The 19,677-nt window shown below is 39.4% G+C and overlaps 1 protein-coding gene and 1 long non-coding RNA gene across 2 annotated transcripts in view; both read right to left on the bottom strand.

Annotated features, from left to right (window-relative positions):
- Positions 1 to 5,936: 5,936 nt before the first annotated feature.
- LOC122559755 (tryptophan 5-hydroxylase 2-like) overlaps positions 5,937 to 19,677 on the bottom strand; it is a 38,686-nt gene continuing 24,945 nt past the window's right edge. The window contains exons 8-11 of the mRNA XM_043709720.2: positions 19,085 to 19,211; positions 15,231 to 15,326; positions 14,997 to 15,130; positions 5,937 to 6,805 (exon numbers count right to left, since the gene is read on the bottom strand). Coding sequence (XP_043565655.2) covers positions 6,631 to 6,805; positions 14,997 to 15,130; positions 15,231 to 15,326; positions 19,085 to 19,211 — 532 coding nt within the window. The 3' untranslated portion in view covers positions 5,937 to 6,630. The remainder of the gene's footprint in view (positions 6,806 to 14,996; positions 15,131 to 15,230; positions 15,327 to 19,084; positions 19,212 to 19,677) is intronic.
- LOC148146732 (uncharacterized) lies at positions 8,357 to 14,981 on the bottom strand. The gene is made up of 2 exons (XR_015760391.1): positions 8,601 to 14,981; positions 8,357 to 8,565 (listed from the first exon to the last, which is right to left on the bottom strand). It is a non-coding gene; the product is annotated as an uncharacterized LOC148146732 (long non-coding RNA).

Here is a 19,677-nt window from a genome sequence, read left to right as displayed (position 1 = left end):
ATGGAAGAATCTATTAACTTGTTAATCTGTTGCCACTAGATTTTTTAAAAATAACATTTTAGTACATTAATGTCATAGTAGGCAAGTACCATGAAAAGGACAAATTATGGATGGTACAATTTTTATCTTGAAACCAGTTTAAAAATCACACAATATCAAGTTATAGTTCAACAGGTTTATTTGGAAGGACACGCTTTCAGAGCATTGCTCCTTCATCAGGTAGATAGTGGGGCAGGATCATAGGACACAGAATTTACAATAAATACAGTAAATCATAGTAAATATAGATTCTGTAAACAATGGAAGTTGAACATGTAATGTTAGGGAAAGTAGGCCAGATATATTAAACTAATTTACCGTTCTGACGTAGAATCACTCTGGGCTTGAAATGTTAATTCTGTTTCTTTCTCTACAGATGCTGCCAAACCTGCTGAGTTTCTCCAGCAATCTTTGTGTTTGTTTCAGATTTCCAGCATCCACAGTACTTTGCTCTTATTTAAATTAGCTGCTAAAAATGTGTTGCTGGAAAAGCGCAGGTCAGGCAGGATCCAAGGAGCAAGAGAATCGACGTTTCGGGCATGACCCCTTCTTCAGGAAGGAGGTCTTCGATTCCGGAAGAAGGGCTTATGCCCGAAACGTCGATTCTCCTGTTCCTTGGATGCTGCCTGACCTGCTGCGCTTTTCCAGCAACACATTTTCAGCTCTGATCTCCAGCATCTGCAGTCCTCACTTTCTCCTCTTATTTAAATTAAACCACCCAAAAATAAGTCCACCCAAAATGCAAATTTAGTTAAAGGAGGAAGAAGGATTATTAAAATATGAAGTTTGCAGAAGAGTTAAATGGGCAAGCGTAAAGAACGTGTAATGTGTATATTCAATCTTATACAGCCAGGGGAGAGTGCTGATGCAGAGGAGGCTAAAGTTCTTATATATTTTTGTAGGTGCAGGTACACAAGATAACAGAAGTAAATTGAGATTAAATTAAAAGCAAAGATGAATGGACTAAAGAGCTTATATGCATGTCAGAAACTCCTTGAGACTTCCATAATAGATTCGTGCATTCCGTACATAAAGGAATTCCAGGTTCACCACATACAAAAGTATTTGGTGGACGGGACTGAATAAGTACGACAGTGGTTGATTACTAAATGAGCATTAGGAGGTAAGTTGGGGAGGTTGAACTGACACGACATATGGATAAATAAGTATCAGCACCAAACACATATGTAATGTATGACAGAATCCTGAAATGTGAGTTGGACTGATCTAATCCAGTCGATACACAAAAGGCCTCTCAGGTCATACAGCAACTGCGAATAAATGTCACTCACATCCATATTGCCCAAGTTGTGCTTTTGACTGGCCAATTTATTTTCAGAACCATAAAACCCTTGCCTTCTCTGCAGGACCTCACGAAGCAGCAGCACAACATTGCTTCATTTGTTCAGGTTTCGCTGCAATGATTCTGATTTAAAAATCACACAACACCAGGTTATAGTTCAACGGGTTTAATTGGAAGCACTAGCTTTCGGAGCGTCGCTTCTTCATCAGGATACAGAATGAAATACAGGGCGTCAGAAAACAACCACCAAACCATTTAAACAGATATTGAGTTAGATGATCTAAAGTTTAGTTAAAGAAATAGTTTTTAACTAATGTCTTAAAGGAGGAATACAAGGTAAAGAGGCAGAGAAGGAATTTCAGAGCTTGGGGACACAGGCTACTTAAGGTATGGCCACCAATGATGCACATTTAAAACTGGAAGTGCAAAAAAGCCATCAATTAGAGGATTATGTGCAATATCGAGGCTGCAAACAGACTGGCTTAATGTCAGATTACTGCCAGGGAAATTGAGCATCATTTTAAGAGTTCAGGAAGGATAGTGCACTCTGCATAGTTCCTGTACTATGTACCAGGAGACAAGTTAAATTACACACTTGATCTGAAGCTTAATGTACTGCAAGTTCACGCAATGATCAAAGAGAACCATCCAACCAACATAGTGCCAGGACTAAATTATCAACCCTTAGAAATAATGAAAGGTAGCAGCTGATGCAGTGTTAGAATTTTTGAAAAATATATATATATTGTGGACAGGCATCCATTTAACAAAAGAATCAATGCAAAGAAATCGATTGAAGATAAAAGGTCTGAAACAGGACAATATATGGGTACTTCCAATGTGATTTAAATAACACACAAGGATTTGGCCTGAAAAGCAGATAGCAGAGTAGTTTTTTTATTCATTACTGGGATGTAAGCATCGCTGAAAAGGTCCATGTTTACCACACATGTTCTCAACAAGGTCAGGCTCAGTAGGTCAGGCAGCATCCGAAAAGCAGGAAAGTCGACGTTTCGGGCAAAAGTCCTTCATCAGGAATAGAGCCTCTATTCCTGCTGAAGGGCTTTTGCCCAAAACGTCAATTTTCCTGCTCCTCGGATGCTGCCTGACCTGCTGTGCTTTTCCAGCAACACTCTGCTCTAAACTCTGGTTTCCAGCATCTGCACTCCTCACTTTTGCCAAGGTCGGGTCCAGTGACTATACAATGCATCCACCATGCTATTAAGAGAGTTTGTGGAGTTTCACCCAGCAACAATGAAGGAATGGCAAAATAATTGCAAGTCAAGATGTCATGCGACCTGGAATGGAACTTGCGAGCAGTAATGTTCCCGTTTATCTGCTCTCTTTTTTCTTCCAGATGGCACAGTTTGCAGGTTTGGAGAGGCTAAGGGGCAACTTTTTCACACGGAGGAATGGTGCCTATATGGAATGAGCTGCCAGAGGAAATGATGGAGGCTGATGCAATTGCAGCATTTAAAAAGCACCTGAATGGATATATGAATCAGAAGGGTTTTGGAGGGATGTGGGCCAAGTGCTGGCAAATGGGACTACATTAGGTTAGGATATCTGGTTGGCATGGACAAGTTGGACCGAAGGGTCTGTTTTTGTGCTGTACGTCTCCATGACTCTTTGATGAGATTTGAAACTATATTTCCAGATCATTAGCTTAAAGTCCTGGAAATCAAATCCGGTGACATGACTATTATGCCACCACCTCTCTTCCTTTCAAGCTCATCATGAGTTCATAACCTTTGACTCTGTTTTTTTCAGATGATAGCTGTTGATGATCATCCTTTTCGCAATTACACTTCCTTTATTATGCCTTTTTCTTATCTCTTCGTAAAGATTGTATCTTTTTTATTTTTCTGTCTTATTAATCATGTGGACTGAAATATGAAAAGGACTGCTTTTAAAAACTGAGGATCGTGAAATTATTGCTACACTTTTTAAAAGTGCACTACCTGACACTCTTTGCAAAATTTGTTTATGCTCCTGCACTGTAATGGTCTATGTTCCTGTTAATATACCGAAGACTTTGATCAGATCACCTCATAACCATCTAAATCTTCTGCACTGTTCATGACCTTTCAAGTATCTAAGCACCTCAACACCAAGTCTCTTTGGACAGCCACTGTATTTAACTTCATACAATCAAGAACATACCCTGATCTATCTGCCTGATGATACTTTAAGACTTGGTACACCATCAGTTACATTTGACCCTGCACCTCATATCCACCTAGCTCAACCCCTCCCCATTCCCGTACAACTGCTTCTGCCCTAAGACGTTCATTGCTATGTTGGTCAGGGGCAAGCAAGCTGGTTCTGGGGTGAGAATTGGCATAATCTGATTACTGCTAATAAGCAAATGAATCCAGCAGACCAATGTGCACTGGGCCTGGCACCAGCATCTTTCGACTCTCTCAACTTCTCTCTCAAGTTTTGACTTTGGACATCCTGCTACGAAGAAATCTTGTTGGCAACTGTGTTTTGTCAAAGACAATGGGAAGTTATTTATTTCTCATTCCATTCCAAAAAGAATAGCTTTCTTGGAGCCAAGATTAGAGTAATGCTGGAAAAGCACAGCAGGTCAGGCAGCATTCCGAGGAGCAGGAAAATTGACGTTTTGGGCAAAAGCCCTTCAAGATTCTTGAAGAAGGGTTTTTGCCTGAAACGTCAATTTTCCTGCTCCTCAGATACTGCCTGACCTGCTGTGCTTTTCCAGCACTATTCTAAACTTGACTCTAATCTCCAGCATTTGCAGTACTCACTTTCACCTAGCTCTCATGCAGCCAACACACTGTCTAATTCTCCTACAGAATTACAAACAATGCTTACAGAATAATTTGTAACAGAAAAGCAAAATGTCCTATAGCATTTGCCATGTATGTTAGGTATGCAAGATATGAATAAACTGTTGAAAGCCATCATTTTGCTCAGAATAGAGTTCTTCTTGTATGTACCTTGAGTTCTAATATTGAACAATACTGCTGTAAGTGTCTCAGATCAAATCAAATGAAACAATAGCATTGAGAACAATGACAGTTTCTGTTGTTTGTATTATGAAGCATATCATCATTGAGAAGTCATCTCAAGATTAACGTAAAGACCATGACCATTATTGTTTCTCAATAAAGCATCCTCATGATGTATTAATGACCCGTCACTAAGGATTGTCATTTGCAACAAAAAAAAGGAATTGACTGCACTCACAAGTAGGTTGGATAATGTTATCCTATTTTTTTTAATTTTTTTTTCTGAACAGCGGTTATAATTCTGATGTTTACACATTGAGAAACAGCTGGTTTTTTTTAATTGGCAAAGGACAAAGGAACAATCTGTCAGTGGTGTGATTACTTGAGCTCCTGTCACAATTAAGCAGTTTAAAGCAGACAGTGTTCAGAATGAAAGTTGCTGAAACACAGATAAGTGACCAATGAGGAGACACATCATGGCTGTGACCAGAAAAAAGCATATGGAATAGAGAACCCATGTCATTACAATTCTGCACTTTTGAATCAATCATATGTTTTGTACATTTTGAGGCCAGGTCTTATGAGATCCTTTTGGTTTTGTAGTGTAGGGCTCATTATTTATGACCCATGGATTCGTGCTGTTGTTTTAAGATTGGTCAGATTTTGTTGGATAGCTGTTTTGAAATGCTCAGTGATATCAACAGCTGAGGTTCAATTCCCACACCATCAGAGGTCATCTCAAAAGGTCCAGTCTTTTCAATCCCACCCCTCACCTGACGTTAGGCAACCGTCAGGTTAAACTTACTACCATTGTCTCTCTTTCTTTGATGAGAAAACAGCCCTCAGGCCCTATGGAACTGTGATGACTACGAATTGATCAGCCAATGATGAAGAAGGCTCGGTTCAATTGCTTCCTATTGTTTGATAAGTCAATTGCATCATAGCTCATGTTGCACTAAATATCTGTTCTGTGGGCTTGATTTTGAATGTTCATTCTCAACCATCATTCAGATTTGGTTGCCTCTTTGAACCAATGTTTGGAGTAATGTAAACTAACCAGATAGGACAAGGGGAAATTAGTTATCACAGGAAAATATCAAAGTGCAAAAGAAAAACAATGTGGATCCTAGAAATCCAAAATAAACCAAAAAGTACTGGAAATACACAGCATCTGTGGTTAGAAAAGTAGAAAGGTCATTCCTGAAACATTAACTGCTTCTCTCTCTCTCTCCAAATGGTGCTAAATCAACTGAGTGTTTCCAGCATTTTCCATTTCTGATTTCCTTTGTACATCAAAATTATTGCCATCATGTAGGAAAGTTTCACATTAGTGACATTAGGAAATACACTTCTAGAGTGCCACATTCAATCTGTGTATGTACTGAGGAGCAGTTAAGACATAATTTGGGGTGACATGGTGGCTCAATGTTTAGTACTGCTGCCTCACAGTGTCAGGGATCCAGACTTGGTTCCAGCCCATGTAGAGTTTGCACATTCTCCCCATGTCTGCGTGGGTTTCCTCCAGGTGCTCTGGTTTCTTCCCGCAGCCCAACGATGTGCAGGTTAGGTGGGTTGGTCATGCTAAATTGCCTGTTGTGGCCAGGGATGTGTAGGCAGAGTTACAGGGATAAAGTTGGATGCTGTTTGGAAAGTCAGCGTGGACTCGATGGACTGAACAGCCTGCTTCCACAGTGTGTGGATTCAATGAAATAGGACAATGTTTATTTGAAAATAATTCATATTTAAGAAATAGCAACAACCTAAGAAAGATTTGATCATAAACTCACCCTACGGTGTGTTCTTTTACAATTGTATGAGTTCAATTACCAGAATAAGTTCAGAGAGGGACATCCTTTATATCACAGTGATTTAAAAACAAATACAAAGTCTACTTATCTCACAAGTTTGAGATCATCAGTTATTCCTGACATCATTCTAAAATTACCATTGGTCAGTTGTTAATTCTGCTAGTTTTCAAAGAGAAATCATTAGGTCAATGGATTTGTAACTTTCCCTTTCAAATGAAATCAGGTCCAACTTGAGACAGCCATTGATATTGAAGTTATTCTAGGAACAGTGATATTTGTCTCTTATTTTGTGCATTTCACTGTCAAGTTCATGCAGAATTGCCTGGGTTTTCCACCATATTCTTTGTGTCTTAAGGCTGTGGAGCACACCCAAGAGCAGCATAAGCTTTACTGAAACATCCAAGTAAGTTACTAATTAGAGAGCAGATTACACCATAGTGCCATTAGTGTCATTTCTCCAAGCAGCTTGTACATCAATATCAGCATTAGATCTATGTGCAAATAATCAAATTCCTGACTGTTTGCCCATTTTGGATAAAGCATCACACACTGTGCCAAGTTTATTCTGGACGTCTTGAACAACTTTTTCAATGCTTTTGATATCCTTGAGGATTTCAACGCTTTGGGTGTAAGGGTTGTAGAGTATAGAGTACGGGCGTTTGACTGATTTGGAAAATTCCCTGGAAGAATAAACAAAAAATGTATAGTTTGTAATAAAGCAGAGTTAGAATTGCATCCAAAATGATTTCACAAAGAATATCAGGTAGCAGGAATACAGGAAAATAGGAAGCATAGAATGAGAAAATGTAACTGGTCCCATAAAGCTCAGTTCTTTCACAGACCATCCACAGTTTTCTCTGTGGACTCTTTCTCACCTGCTTAAATCTCCTAAAAAAAAGTCCCTCAATTCGTAAAGGTAATTTGGCAAAAATCTAATACTGATTTGTATGAAATATATTTATTCACAGGCTGTGGCAGTCACAAGAAAGCCCAGCATTTATTACCAATCCCTAGTTTCCCATTAGAAGGAGAAAGTAAGTGAGCTTCCTCCTTGAACTGCTGTACTCTGTGAAATAGGCAAGGTAGTCTTGCCATTCAAGGAGGTGATGTTCTTGAACAACTTTGCAGATTTGAATTGCAAGCCTATTATACAATGGGAGTCAATTGGATGGGTTCAAACCATCATAAGATTTGATACATATAAGTTAAAATACAAATTAAAACAATGTAAAATACAAATTTTAAAAATGTCCTGATGGAAAAATTTTAAAATATGCATATAAAATTTGTCATATAAAATTACCAATGAAATGATAATAACAATGAATGCTCACATGCAAATACTTCAGCACAGACAATGCACATTCACTGTGCACATTCTAGTCCAGGTTTTACAGCATAGCACATCATGAATATCAATCAGATACTTGATTTAGGCATTTTTCATTTGTCTGATACTTTCTCAGTTCTTTTTCTTCTAAAAACTGCAAATAAGTGAACCTTGAACCCTCGATGGACAAAATGCTGTATAAAATGTTTTGAGAATTCACAGCTGAGTTTCACTCTCCACATACAATGCTGTTTGGAAGGGGCTTTCCAGGATTTTTACTCAGCAAAAGGTGAACATTCAATTGCTCTCCAATTCAGGCAGCTACCCTTCAAGGATACCAGATCCTTCGCCACAGTTGAGAACAATTCTGTCCTACAAACGATTAGCAGCTACACCCTCTCACTGCTAAACATGAAATTATCTCCCCAAGGACCCTATCTTTCCGATTGATCAATAACTATGCACAAACAAAAAAATTAAGGAGAGATGTGGCAGAGTCACTAGACTAGTAATCTAGAACCCCAGACTAACAATTTAGGAACATGGGTTTGAATGCCACCACAGTAGAATTTGAATTCAAGGTAAAACCTGGAATATAAAGCTCTCTGGATGGTGACCATGTAAACATTGTTGATTGCTGTAAAAAAAAATCTGATCCACTTAATGCCTTTTAAAAGGACATGAAACTGTCATCTATACCCGTTATCTCTCCAGATTCATAGGAATGTAATTGACACTTAAGTGTCCTCTGGGCAATTGAGGGGCAATAAATACTGACTTAGCCAATCACACCTTAATATCATGAGTAAATAAAAAAAAGGCTACTAGAGTTCAAAAGCCAATTGAAAGCCTCTCCCCTCCCCCAAAAAAACCATACTTTGACCATAGATTTTCTTTGATAGAGAGACTTTCTGCACTAGCAACATTTTGCTAGCTGAAGATCACTGCTGTTTGTCTTATGTCTGTACATATAAAGGGATGAGAGAGAAAACATGTAAAGATTAGATTAGATTACTTAGTGTGGAAACAGGCCCTTCGGCCCAACAAGTCCACACCGACCCTCCGAAGAGCAACCCATCCAGACACATTCCCCTACATTTACCCCTTCACCTAACACTACCGACAATTTAGCATGGCCAATTCACCTAACCTGCACATTTTTGGAATGATCATTTCCTGCATTTGTCAAACACAGAAATTTGATGAACAGACTGATGGTCAACAAGAAGATAGATTACAAACACATTCAAACACACAGTAATGTTTAACTTTAGTTATGAGAGATAAATTTCAATTAAGAATGAATTGGATTTCACTCCAACTGATTCATCAGATCTGTAACCACACCACCTGGTGGATTAAAAGGAGAGTAGTGCATCAGTATCCATGAGAATAATTACACAGCAGACCAGACCTTTCTCACTGTAAAAATACAGAGATTAGGAATAACTTCTGCTGGAGGAAGGAGAAAAATATAAAGAAGTAGCAACTCTCAAAATCAATTTAACTTTAATGATTTAATGAACAATTCCACAAAAACAACAGGTTACACCTTTTCTTTAGCTGAGAAGTAATTTTCTTAAGTCGCTGAGTTGATCGGGCTGGTAGTTTTGCTGAATAGCTGATAATAAATTAGTGTAATCTGTGACAAACAACACAGAAACAGCTCCTCAAAACTATTCAATTAGATCATGCCTGATCTAGCTTCAAAGACCTATCTTTGCCCTACATCTCTTAATGACTTTAGATAATAAAATTCTCATTTTTTGGATTAGTGGTGCTGGAAGAGCACAGCAGTTCAGGCAGCATCCGAGGAGCAGTAATAAAATTCTCAGTCACTTTTAAAATTAATATGACTTCAATTGCTATTTGTAGAAGAGAATTATAAACTTGGTTTGAGACTTCCGAACCGGCTTTCTCCCTGTTCTGTTTATTTCCATTAGTATCTTGAAAATTTGCCCCTTGACTTTTTAAATTCTGGAGAACATAAGCCTAATAAATATGTAATTCTCCTTATAGTTAACCCCTGAAGCAGAGGTATCATTGTCATTAATCACTGCTGTATTCTCTTCAAAGGCCAGTATAGATTTTCTAATGGTAGGTACTCAGAACTGGTCTCCTATTCGGGGTGGGGTATATAAAGCAACCTGCATCCCCTTATTCTGTGGTTCTCTAGATATAAAGGACAGCAATCCATTCGCCTTTAGAATCTTGTTTTAGTACTATGCACCTCAACTCCCAAGTGTCTTTGCACTTCCACTATTTCTAGTTTCGGCCCTTTGAGGGTGTACCATTCTACCCTTTAGGGCTAACTTATATTGGTTTACATTGAAATCCATTTCTTCCCAGTTTGTTCATTTACTTAAAAGTATCAGTAGCTATTTTGTAATTTTATGCTAAGACATGATTTTCTTAATTCTTGATCAAACACTGAATTTATGAGTCGGGAATTTTTTGTAATTCTATCTGCAGTGACACCTATCTTGACATTTTCAGTAAACTTGGACAGATGCCTTTTTTCTATCCCATCACAGCCATTAATAAATATGGTTGCTGTTTGAAGCTCCACACAGATTGACGAGAGCCACAATTAGTCAGATCTTGCTAATGAGTTTACAATCCCATCATACCTATTTATACATACTGTCTCCCCCTACTCAACCAACATCCTCATCAGGTCAACGATTTTCTATCAACTCCAGGGGCTTCAATTTTAACTTCCATTCTTTTGAAGAGCTAAATATTGGCTGGTAGCCCATGTAACTAAAATCCATTGGCATTCCCCTATTCTCTATTAAAGTCAACTTTTCAAAATATTCAATGAAGTATGTCTGGCATGAACTAGTCTTGAATTCGACCATTCATTGTCATGAAGCAATGGTACAGGGTAAAGAGAGGGGCAGAGTATAATTGTAATCATCATCATCAAAGTTGGGGAGTGCAGAAAATATTTCCAAGGATGTTGCCGTGGTTGGAGAATTTGAGATATAGAGCGAGGCTGGGATAATTTTCCCTCGAGCGTCAAAGGCTGAGAGGTGACCTTACAGAGGTTTATAAAATCATGAGGGGTATGAATAGAGTGAATAGCCAAAGTCTTTTACCTAGGGTAGGGGGGTCCAAAACTAGAGGGCATAGGTTTAAGGTGAGAGGTCCCTTTCTAAACATCTTTCCCCGAAGTGGCAACTTTTTTCATGCAGAGGGCGGTGCGTGTATGGAATGAGCTGCCAGAGGAAGCAGTGGAGGCTGGTACAATTACAACATTTAAAAGGCATCTGGAATGGTTTATGAATAGGATGGGTTGAGGGGGAAATGGGCCAAATATTGGCAAAAAGGATTACATTAATTTAGAATATCTGGTCGGCATGGACTAGTTGGACCAAAGTGTCTGTTTCCATGCTGTACAACTCTAGGACTCTATGAATAGTGGCTCATCATTGCTTAATAATTGAAAGAGAGCCCAGCAAATTCTCCAGTTACTACTGGGCAGAGATAGTGAAAACACTTGGTGCATTCATGACCACTTCCAAAGAATCAAGTTGTATAAATTCACAGTTTTTCATCAGAAAACTACAAATTAGACAGACTTTTACACCAGGCATACAGAATGCAAGTTCTGAAAATGCACATTGATAATTCTAGCCTCAAAGACAAAGCATTCTGTAAGACTTTCCACATATGAATAGTGTCCAAATTCCTGATGTGCACTCCCAACTTCCTAAACGATGTCAAGAACACATTACAAAGTGCATTTACTAATGTAAAAGAGGGAGAGATAGTACTCTAATTTCATAAGTAGTGGAGGAAAATCTCTTCAAGTTGCTTCATGTAACAAAGGAAACTGATTTCAATTCTCCTTATTCCTGTATACCATGATTAAACTGTTTCATAGGTTTTTGATTATTCTTTTAGAAGGAAAAAAAAGCAGTAAAACGTATGGATGACACATACAGCTCTCAATCATCTTGTATACTTCAAAATGGTATTCCAATATGACCAGTGTATTCATTTCCAAGTATTACTGGTTTTTCATCAGTCTTCCCCTGGGGATAGTGCTGAAAGTGCAAGACTGTGAAGCACATTTAGCAAGTAGCAAAACTCGCAATGTGTCAACATCCATTGATTCTCCAAACTGCATCATTAATCATCCATAGTAAATTCCCAATGCAGTCTGGAGCTGCTGAAGGTGCAAATTCATTGGAATATATAAAAGAGCTTGAATTTACAAATCTTATAGGCTGTTCCAACAAAAATGTGCAGGGATAAAATTCTGGCTAAACTTAAATCAGCACTTGAAAGCAACTCCAGGTCAGCTTTGTAGGTGCTGCTGGATGTAGGAAAACAATGGAGGGTTTCCCTCACCGTCCTCTGCCTAGACACATTACTACAACTGCTACACTCCTACTACACTTTATTGGTGGTTGTGGAAACTGTCAGATGAAACCAAGTCTTTCTTTCATTTTAGGCAAGTCGTGGTCACCAATGGGAGCTGACCTGACCTCCCCACTCCACCATCTTGACGCAAGAGTGACAACTGCAGTCCTTCAGTGGGTTGGTACCTGTGTAGGATGGTGAGAGACTACATCAGCTAGAATGAACTCAATCAAAAAACATAACCATACATGGGCTCTTCACCCAATAAACCCTTAAAATACAGAATTGTGTACACTTGAGAGAGTGTACTGAATGGGTGCAAGGTGAGGCAGCCAATAGCAAAGAGAGGGTTGGTATAGGCAAAGTTGCTCAGCCTGAGCGTGACCCCCACATTCTCATACACCCACCATCACCAGCCCACACAGAATACACCGAGCCAGTGTTTAGATATGGTGTACTCTTCTCCCTCTCAGGCACTGGTTGGAACCACATTAATCCCAGCAGGTGGAAAGCAATGGATCACGCTCTGGACTGGTGCCTTATATATGGTGAACAAGACAGAGTTATACATTGCAGAATTCCCAGCTCTTGCAGTCAATGTTTATATGGCTTGTCTAATTAACTTTCTGATCAACTGCATTTCTGTAGTATGAATATTACTTTCCATTTATCAGTCCAAGCCCAAATGTTGCTCAGATCTTGTTAAATGTAGTGAGTATCTGGGGAGTGCAAATGGTATTGAACACTGCAATAATCAGCAAGCGTACCTCACTTCTGACTTTATGCTAAAGGCAGTGTTATTAATGAAGCATCTGATAATATTTGGACCTTGTATCCTACCCGAAAGGAATTCCTGCAGAAATGTTCCAAGACTGAGATTGACCTCCAACAATGTCAACCATTTAACTTTGTGCTGGGTATGACTCCAAGCAATGGAAGGTTCTCCCCAGATTCCAACTGACTGGAGGAATTTCATGGCTCTTTGATGTCACACTCTGTCAAATGCTGCCTTAGAGGAGGGCAACAGTCAGACTTTGTACTTACCTTTCAAAAGGCTCCTAAATTCAGACCATGATTCAGAACTTCTAAGGAGCCATGAATCATGAGTCAGGGAGAAGCTGGTCTGACCCTATAAATACTGGGGGAGTATAGGAAATGGCTAACTACACAATGGAGCGGACTAGCTCAGGAGTGTTACGTGAAGCCTTATCCCACAACAGTGATAATTGTTGGTGTCATAAATGGAGTGAGAATCAGAAAGTCTGAAATTGCTCACCATGTTTGGCTTTGGAGCTATCCTGACTCTATAAACCTGGCCACGAGTCTTTCACCAATGTTTTCATGTGAAATTTTCCAATCAATTCTGAAGATAAACTGAAATGTTTTGGAGGTCAGAATAAATAATTAAATGGTGCAATTTAAAGGGTAGCAAGTGAATAAAAAATGGGAGCAACCAAAACAACCTTTCCTTTTCTTATGCAATTTCACTCTTTGAAATGTGGGGAAAATAACAAACCATATTGTCTGTTCTTCACATAGGCCGACTTCCTTGCTGTCACCAGTATCTTAATTTCCAGACAATTTCTCACTGCAAAACAAAAAACTGGACTTCCTTAAATTTAACTTTGAGCTCTGGGTTCCTTATGTACACCTCAGTCTCTTGTTCAACACCTGACTGTCCATGTTTCACATTGTCCGTTCTCTACATCACCAGGAGGATAGTAATGGCAGCAACCTCTTCTCTGTGCAATTATTCACCAGTAGTTTTGTCAAACTAGCTAGTGCCCTTCCCTTTAGAAATAGTTTAAAAAGGACATGGCTCACTATTCTGCAAAAATATGGAACTATTCAGGTAAGGGGGCCTGAATGTGACAATAGTCATTCCTGTTTTTTTTAAAACAGACCATAGACTATAACAAACAGATTTCTCTAGCTTTATCTGCAAGACCAGTCTGAGCTTTTCTAACACTTGCTTGAACTCACTTTACTTTCAAGCATTGTACTTATAAGTATAGCTCTAATCCAAATCCTTCACAAAAAGTCAAAAATAATCAAAAAATATCTAAACATAAGCAAATTGGATATATAGACTGTGCTCCCCAGTCTTTCTATTAATCAGAAATAGAATTCTACAAATTAACTCTCACCCGAGACACTTGTATCTCTCCCAGTCATAATTCACAAAGTTGTTTACTATGCCCAAGCCACACAAAGTAATAACAGCAAATATTGATGTATTTCTTGTGTTTACTGTTTCTATTCTGAATTTCTAACATTTTTTCTTTTACATCATAATTGGCATCCTTGGAAGTGACCCATGGGTGTTGTCACAGTATCTCATTTTTGACAACATATACTCATAAGGGTCCAGTAGTTGTACCTAATTATGGTTTGCTTAGCATCAGTGCAAACAGTGTCTTCAGGAAAAGGAATAGAACTGTGATTTCACTCCTTTCACAGTAAATGTTTGGCATTCCTCAATGTCATTTTATTCACATTGGTGATCGTGCCAAGTAATTTTCAAGCCAAGTTTGCAATATTACGTAGGTAGGTAGGTAGGTAGAAAGGACGAAAGGAACGAAAGAATCGCAATTAGATTTAAGACAGCTGGTGCTCCCTGAAACTTATTGACAGACCTGCAGTACCAACCACTTATATCATGCATATTTATTGGGACCAGCCATCTAAATTATGCAACTAGCATTAACCATTTTCCAATACAGATTTCAATTCCAAAGTAACCAGATACTACATGAGAAATACTACAGATTTTTCAAGCAGTGGTGAACCATTGTGATATTGCAACTAGTGTATAAAATGTATCTCCTGACTAACTTAGTGTTCATCATTCCAATATATTCTTAGACTTCTGATGCAATTGCTTTCAGTCTGATCACTTTGTACCATCATTAGCAACCAAACCTTATGGTGGCTAAAGTGTGTTAACAGTAAGTTGCTAGCAGTGAGCACCAAGGTCTATGGTAACAATGTTCAATGGGTTCTATTGATATTACTGCTGTTATTGTTGTTAATCTAATGGATGCTAATGAGCTTATTTTACACCTCTATTAATACAACAAAGGAAAGACTATACAAATGCAGATGTTGAGCATTTGTCTATTCATGGTAAGTCAGTTGTAGACTTTAGAAGGGAAAAAAAAATGACTTGCCTCATTTTGTTTTTGGCCTCCTCAAAACTTTCTGACAAAAAATAAGCTTCCTGGAAGGTGGTGATGAGGCATTCCTGTGTGCAGGTTGTCTTTGGATCAAAGGGTTTCACAATTGCTTTGTCTGACAGTGCATGCTGTGACAGAGAGTTACAAGTAAAACCGAAGTCACTCAATTATCAGCTACAAGCATATCTCATTGGAAATTGAAGAAAACATTTAATAACAGTTCTTTGCCTTTAGTTCTCCGATCGAAGACAGAAGTCCCGCACCGTAAGCGCGCAGTTGTCCATCTTGCTTACAAAGCCCAAACTCCACTGTGAAGAAGTAGCACTGCAGAGCAACATGGGTAACACATCAATTAGACAGACTGCTGTGAATGCTTATAATTCCTGTTTAATTCAATAGTCCATCAACCATCTAATGAATACTACACTGGATGTTTTTCAATATACTGCATAACAAGAAAAGTAAATAGTTTCACCTGCAGGCTCTTGTGGCAATTTAAGCAACTGGACATTGTAAAGTACATCATCTATCCCACTGCTAGGTAACAGTAACTGTGGCAACGACATTCTCTCTATCACTAACCAGCTTAACTCTGAATCACCAGAACTAAAGCAGTTGATCACTAACCTGGATAATTACCAAGGTTCTTTTAAAATCAAATTTGCAAATGTAAAGTAGTCAGACCTAAATAATCCAGATCAGTTTGTTAATAGGCAATGATTATCAAGAAAATTATTTAAAAATTCTTTTATAAAGAGATTGTCATGTAAAACAATTTAGACAAGGCTTTTCAAAGTTATAATTCATTCTTCCTTATTGATCTTAAAAACAGCAGCATATAGCAATCTTACAAGTTGAATTCTTAATAATATGTCTTAGAATCACAGCACTGCACAGCATAGAAAGAACCATTTGGTCCATCAACTCGCACTGACTCTTTCCAAAAAAACAAACCGGTTAGTCTCCCATCTCTGCTTACTACTTGATTTACATATATTCGCAGGACGCAGACATCACTGACAGGGTCAACATTTATTGCCATTGAGATGGTAGTGGTAAGCTGACATCTTAGACCATTGTAGCTCATGTGACATAGGGCCACCTATGGTGCTGTTAAGAAGATATGTGAAGTAGACAGACCAGAACAGAAGGAACCCTTTATTTGAACCCAATATTCAACCATTCTTTGCAAACATCTGGATCAATTCATATTTAAATGATATTTTTTCCTAACATTTGTTTGTGATGACCGCTAAGACAGTGATTTGAGCTTTAAAAGATCTTTGCAACATACGAAATTTCAGCTGTCTCCAATAATAATTCACAATTTATAAATCACTACTGCAATGTACTAGTGGAAAGTTGAATTTGTACATCTTGCAAGTTTCCTGAGACATCCTCAGTGAAACGAGGTCAGAAGTATCAAGGCACTGTTAAAGAAGAATAAAAATTTTCAGATCATATTCTCAAAACTACCAATTTACTCCATTACAAGGTGAGTTAGAACCATCAGAACTGTTAGAATAGAATAGAATCCCTACAGTGTGGAAACAGGCCATTTCGCCGAACAAGTCCACACCAACCCACCGAAGAGTAACCCACCCAGGCCTATTCCCCTACCCTATTAATTTTACATTTAACCTGACTAAGTCACATAGTCTACACATCTCTAAACAAATGGGCAATTTCGTCTGGCCAATGTGGACAGCACGGTGGCACAGTGGGCGGCATGGTGGCACAGTGGTTAGCACTGCTGCCTCACAGCGCCAGAGACCCAGGTTCCACAAGTAGGCAGCCTGTCTCCCGGAACGTTTCAGAGAACACCTCTGCGACACCCGTACCAACCAACCCAACCGCCCCGTTGCAGAACACTTTAACTCCCCCTCCCACTCCGCCAAGGACATGCAGGTTCTTGGCCTCCTCCATCGCCAGACCATGGCAACACGACGCCTGGAGGAAGAGCGCCTCATCTTCCACCTAGGAACCCTCCAACCACAAGGGATGAATGCAGATTTCTCCAGCTTCCTCATTTCCTCCCCCCCCCCCCCCCCCCCCCCGCCCCCCACCTTATCTCAGTCCCAACCCTCGGACTCAGCACCTCCTTCTTGACCTGCAATCTTCTTCCCGACCTTTCCGCCCCCCCACTCCCTCTCCGGCCTATCACCCTCACCTTAACCCTCACCTTTGCTAGGACAAATGTTCAGCACAACATCGTGGGCCGAAGGGCCTGTTCTGCGCTGTATTGTTCTATGTTCACCTCCTTCCACCGATCGCATTCCCAACACCCATCCCCCAAGTCCCTCCTCCCTACCTTTTATCTTAGCCTGCTTGGCACACCTTCCTCATTCCTGAAGAAGGGCTTATGCCCAAAACATCGATTCTCCTGGTTCTTGGATGCTGCCTGACCTGCTGCACTTTTCCAGCAACACATGTTTCAACCCTAGAGCTATGAGGTACAGTGCTAACCATTGCCGTCCCATTGATTATTTGCATTGATTATCTAGGGCTGACGGCCTGAAATTGGAAGTATTGATGGGGGTAGATGAATATGGCTTCAATGAGTCCATTGGAGGAAACTTTTAGCTCATCCAAGTGCTGGTACTAGGATTTCAACAATTTGACAGCAATATTTGGGTTAATTTAACAGTGACAAGGTCGAACTTGGTGCTGCCAGCATACATGAAATAAAATAGATATAGTATACATAGTATCTAATGGCTTTCAAGCTAAGTTTAAAACTATTTTCGATTTGGTTTGATTGAAGCTTAACAAAATAATCATCTTTCTACCATTAAAGGCTGTGCTTTTCTTTTTTTCTAATCTTCCTTTTAACCCTCGGAGTTTTTTTGAGCTACCGCCACCTCCACTAATCACTCCCTGATATTCCTAATCAAGTAAAAGACCTTCGCCAATGAGTTACCGTGAGGTGACCTCCATTTAGTCAAGGCTGACTTTTCCCCATCCCCATGCCCAGTGAGAGTGGTGGCTCATATGAGAGGTTTATCTACTTTTTATCTCTTATAATTCTTGGAATGTGAGCATTGGTTACAAACATTTATTGCCTTGATCTAACTGCCTTTGTGAGATTAGTGGTGAGCAGCTTTCTTCAACCACTCCAGTCTATCTGGTGTATGTACTGCTGGGGAGGAAATTGAGGGTTTGACCCAGTGGCAATGAAGGGATGGACAATTATATTGTTGCAAGTCAGGAGGATTTGTTCCTATGTATCTGCTGCTTCTGTTCTTCACTGTGGTGGAGGTTGCAGGTTTGGAAGTGTTATGATCCCAGTTATGTTATTACCAGATAATCAAATCCCACACAGGACCATAGCTTGACGTATCATATTTTTTGTTTTGTTTTGGCTTAAAAAAGTGGTCTCTTGCTGAAATTTAAGCACACAATGCTGCAGAAATGTAGCTCCAGGGTCCCTGGTTCAATTCCAGCCTCGGTTGACTGTCTGTGTGGGGTTTGCACATTCTCCCTGTGCCTGCGTGGGTTTCCTCCGGGTGCTCCAGTTTCCTCCCACAATCCAAAGATATGCAGGTTAGGTGAATAGGCCATGCTTAAATTGTCAATTACGTGATTAGTCAGAGGGAAAAGGGGTTTGGGTGGGTTACTCTTTGGAGGGTTGGTGTGGACCTGTTGGGCCGAAGACCCTGTTTTCACACTGTACGGAATCTAATCTAAAAGATGTAATCTAAACCTGAGGCATTTTTGTTCATCTATCTTCCCTCATACTTCAGTTGCATGTAGCTCCATTGTTGACCTGGGTTCCAAATGAGTGAAATGAATTTGATCCCATATTCCAGAATAGTGGTGACCCTTCGTAGGGTCGCAATAATACAAGAGAGATGGCACTGGAATGGAAGCAGGACCACGATGCAAAACAGGAGAAATTCAAACCCACACAATTCAACACTGATAAATGAAAGCCATGCTACCTCAATGGATACAGCTGAACTGGTAATAAACCTTGGTCTTCAGAAATTGAGAATAATGGGCTGGGATGGTGTGGGCTCTACACCCTGGAATGTTTGGTGAACTACTCGATCATACCCATTCCAAATCAATAGGGAACTTACAGTGGCTAACTTGTGAACATCTTCATCTGTCGCAGCGAGAGAGACGAGACCAAGCTCCTGCGAAAACTCTGCAAAACTTGGTTCTGCCAGAAGAGGCACATGTCCAAGCAGCTCATGACATGTATCACTGAAAAATACATGTTGAAAAGAGGAATATTTTGAAAAGGTATATGGTAATGTGTAATAGCTAAATTTTTATATCTAGGCTTCACCAGGTACATGTAAACACAAATACATAAACATATCAAGAAAAAATTGCTCAATTACAGTTTTATAAATGTAACACCATTAATTTATGTTAGCTTTATTCCCTACACAATATTTTTAAGATGGAGACAGCTAGAAGGCACAGCAGCTTAAAATATTGCCCCTTTGGTTCTGAAAATTGTTTAGTGTTTTTCACATCTGCAAAGCATGTACTACCTAACAATATTGGATATACATATGAAGAAAATCTCATTTCAAAATTCAAATCAGACCCCTGAGCGAAGGTCAGGTGACCAACACGGTGGTACAATGGCATAATGCTAGCAATAAGGAAACTCATTCAAACATAGATAAACAAATCAGTGAAGTGAACAGCAAAAAAAAAA

Source organism: Chiloscyllium plagiosum, unplaced genomic scaffold (genome assembly GCF_037043375.1).
Source record: "Chiloscyllium plagiosum isolate Xiang-an unplaced genomic scaffold, Cpla_swu_hap1 HiC_scaffold_19, whole genome shotgun sequence".
Lineage (NCBI taxonomy): Eukaryota > Metazoa > Chordata > Chondrichthyes > Orectolobiformes > Hemiscylliidae > Chiloscyllium > Chiloscyllium plagiosum.
Note: the sequence above shows the minus strand (reverse complement) of the source record. Positions and strands in the feature narration are given on the sequence as shown.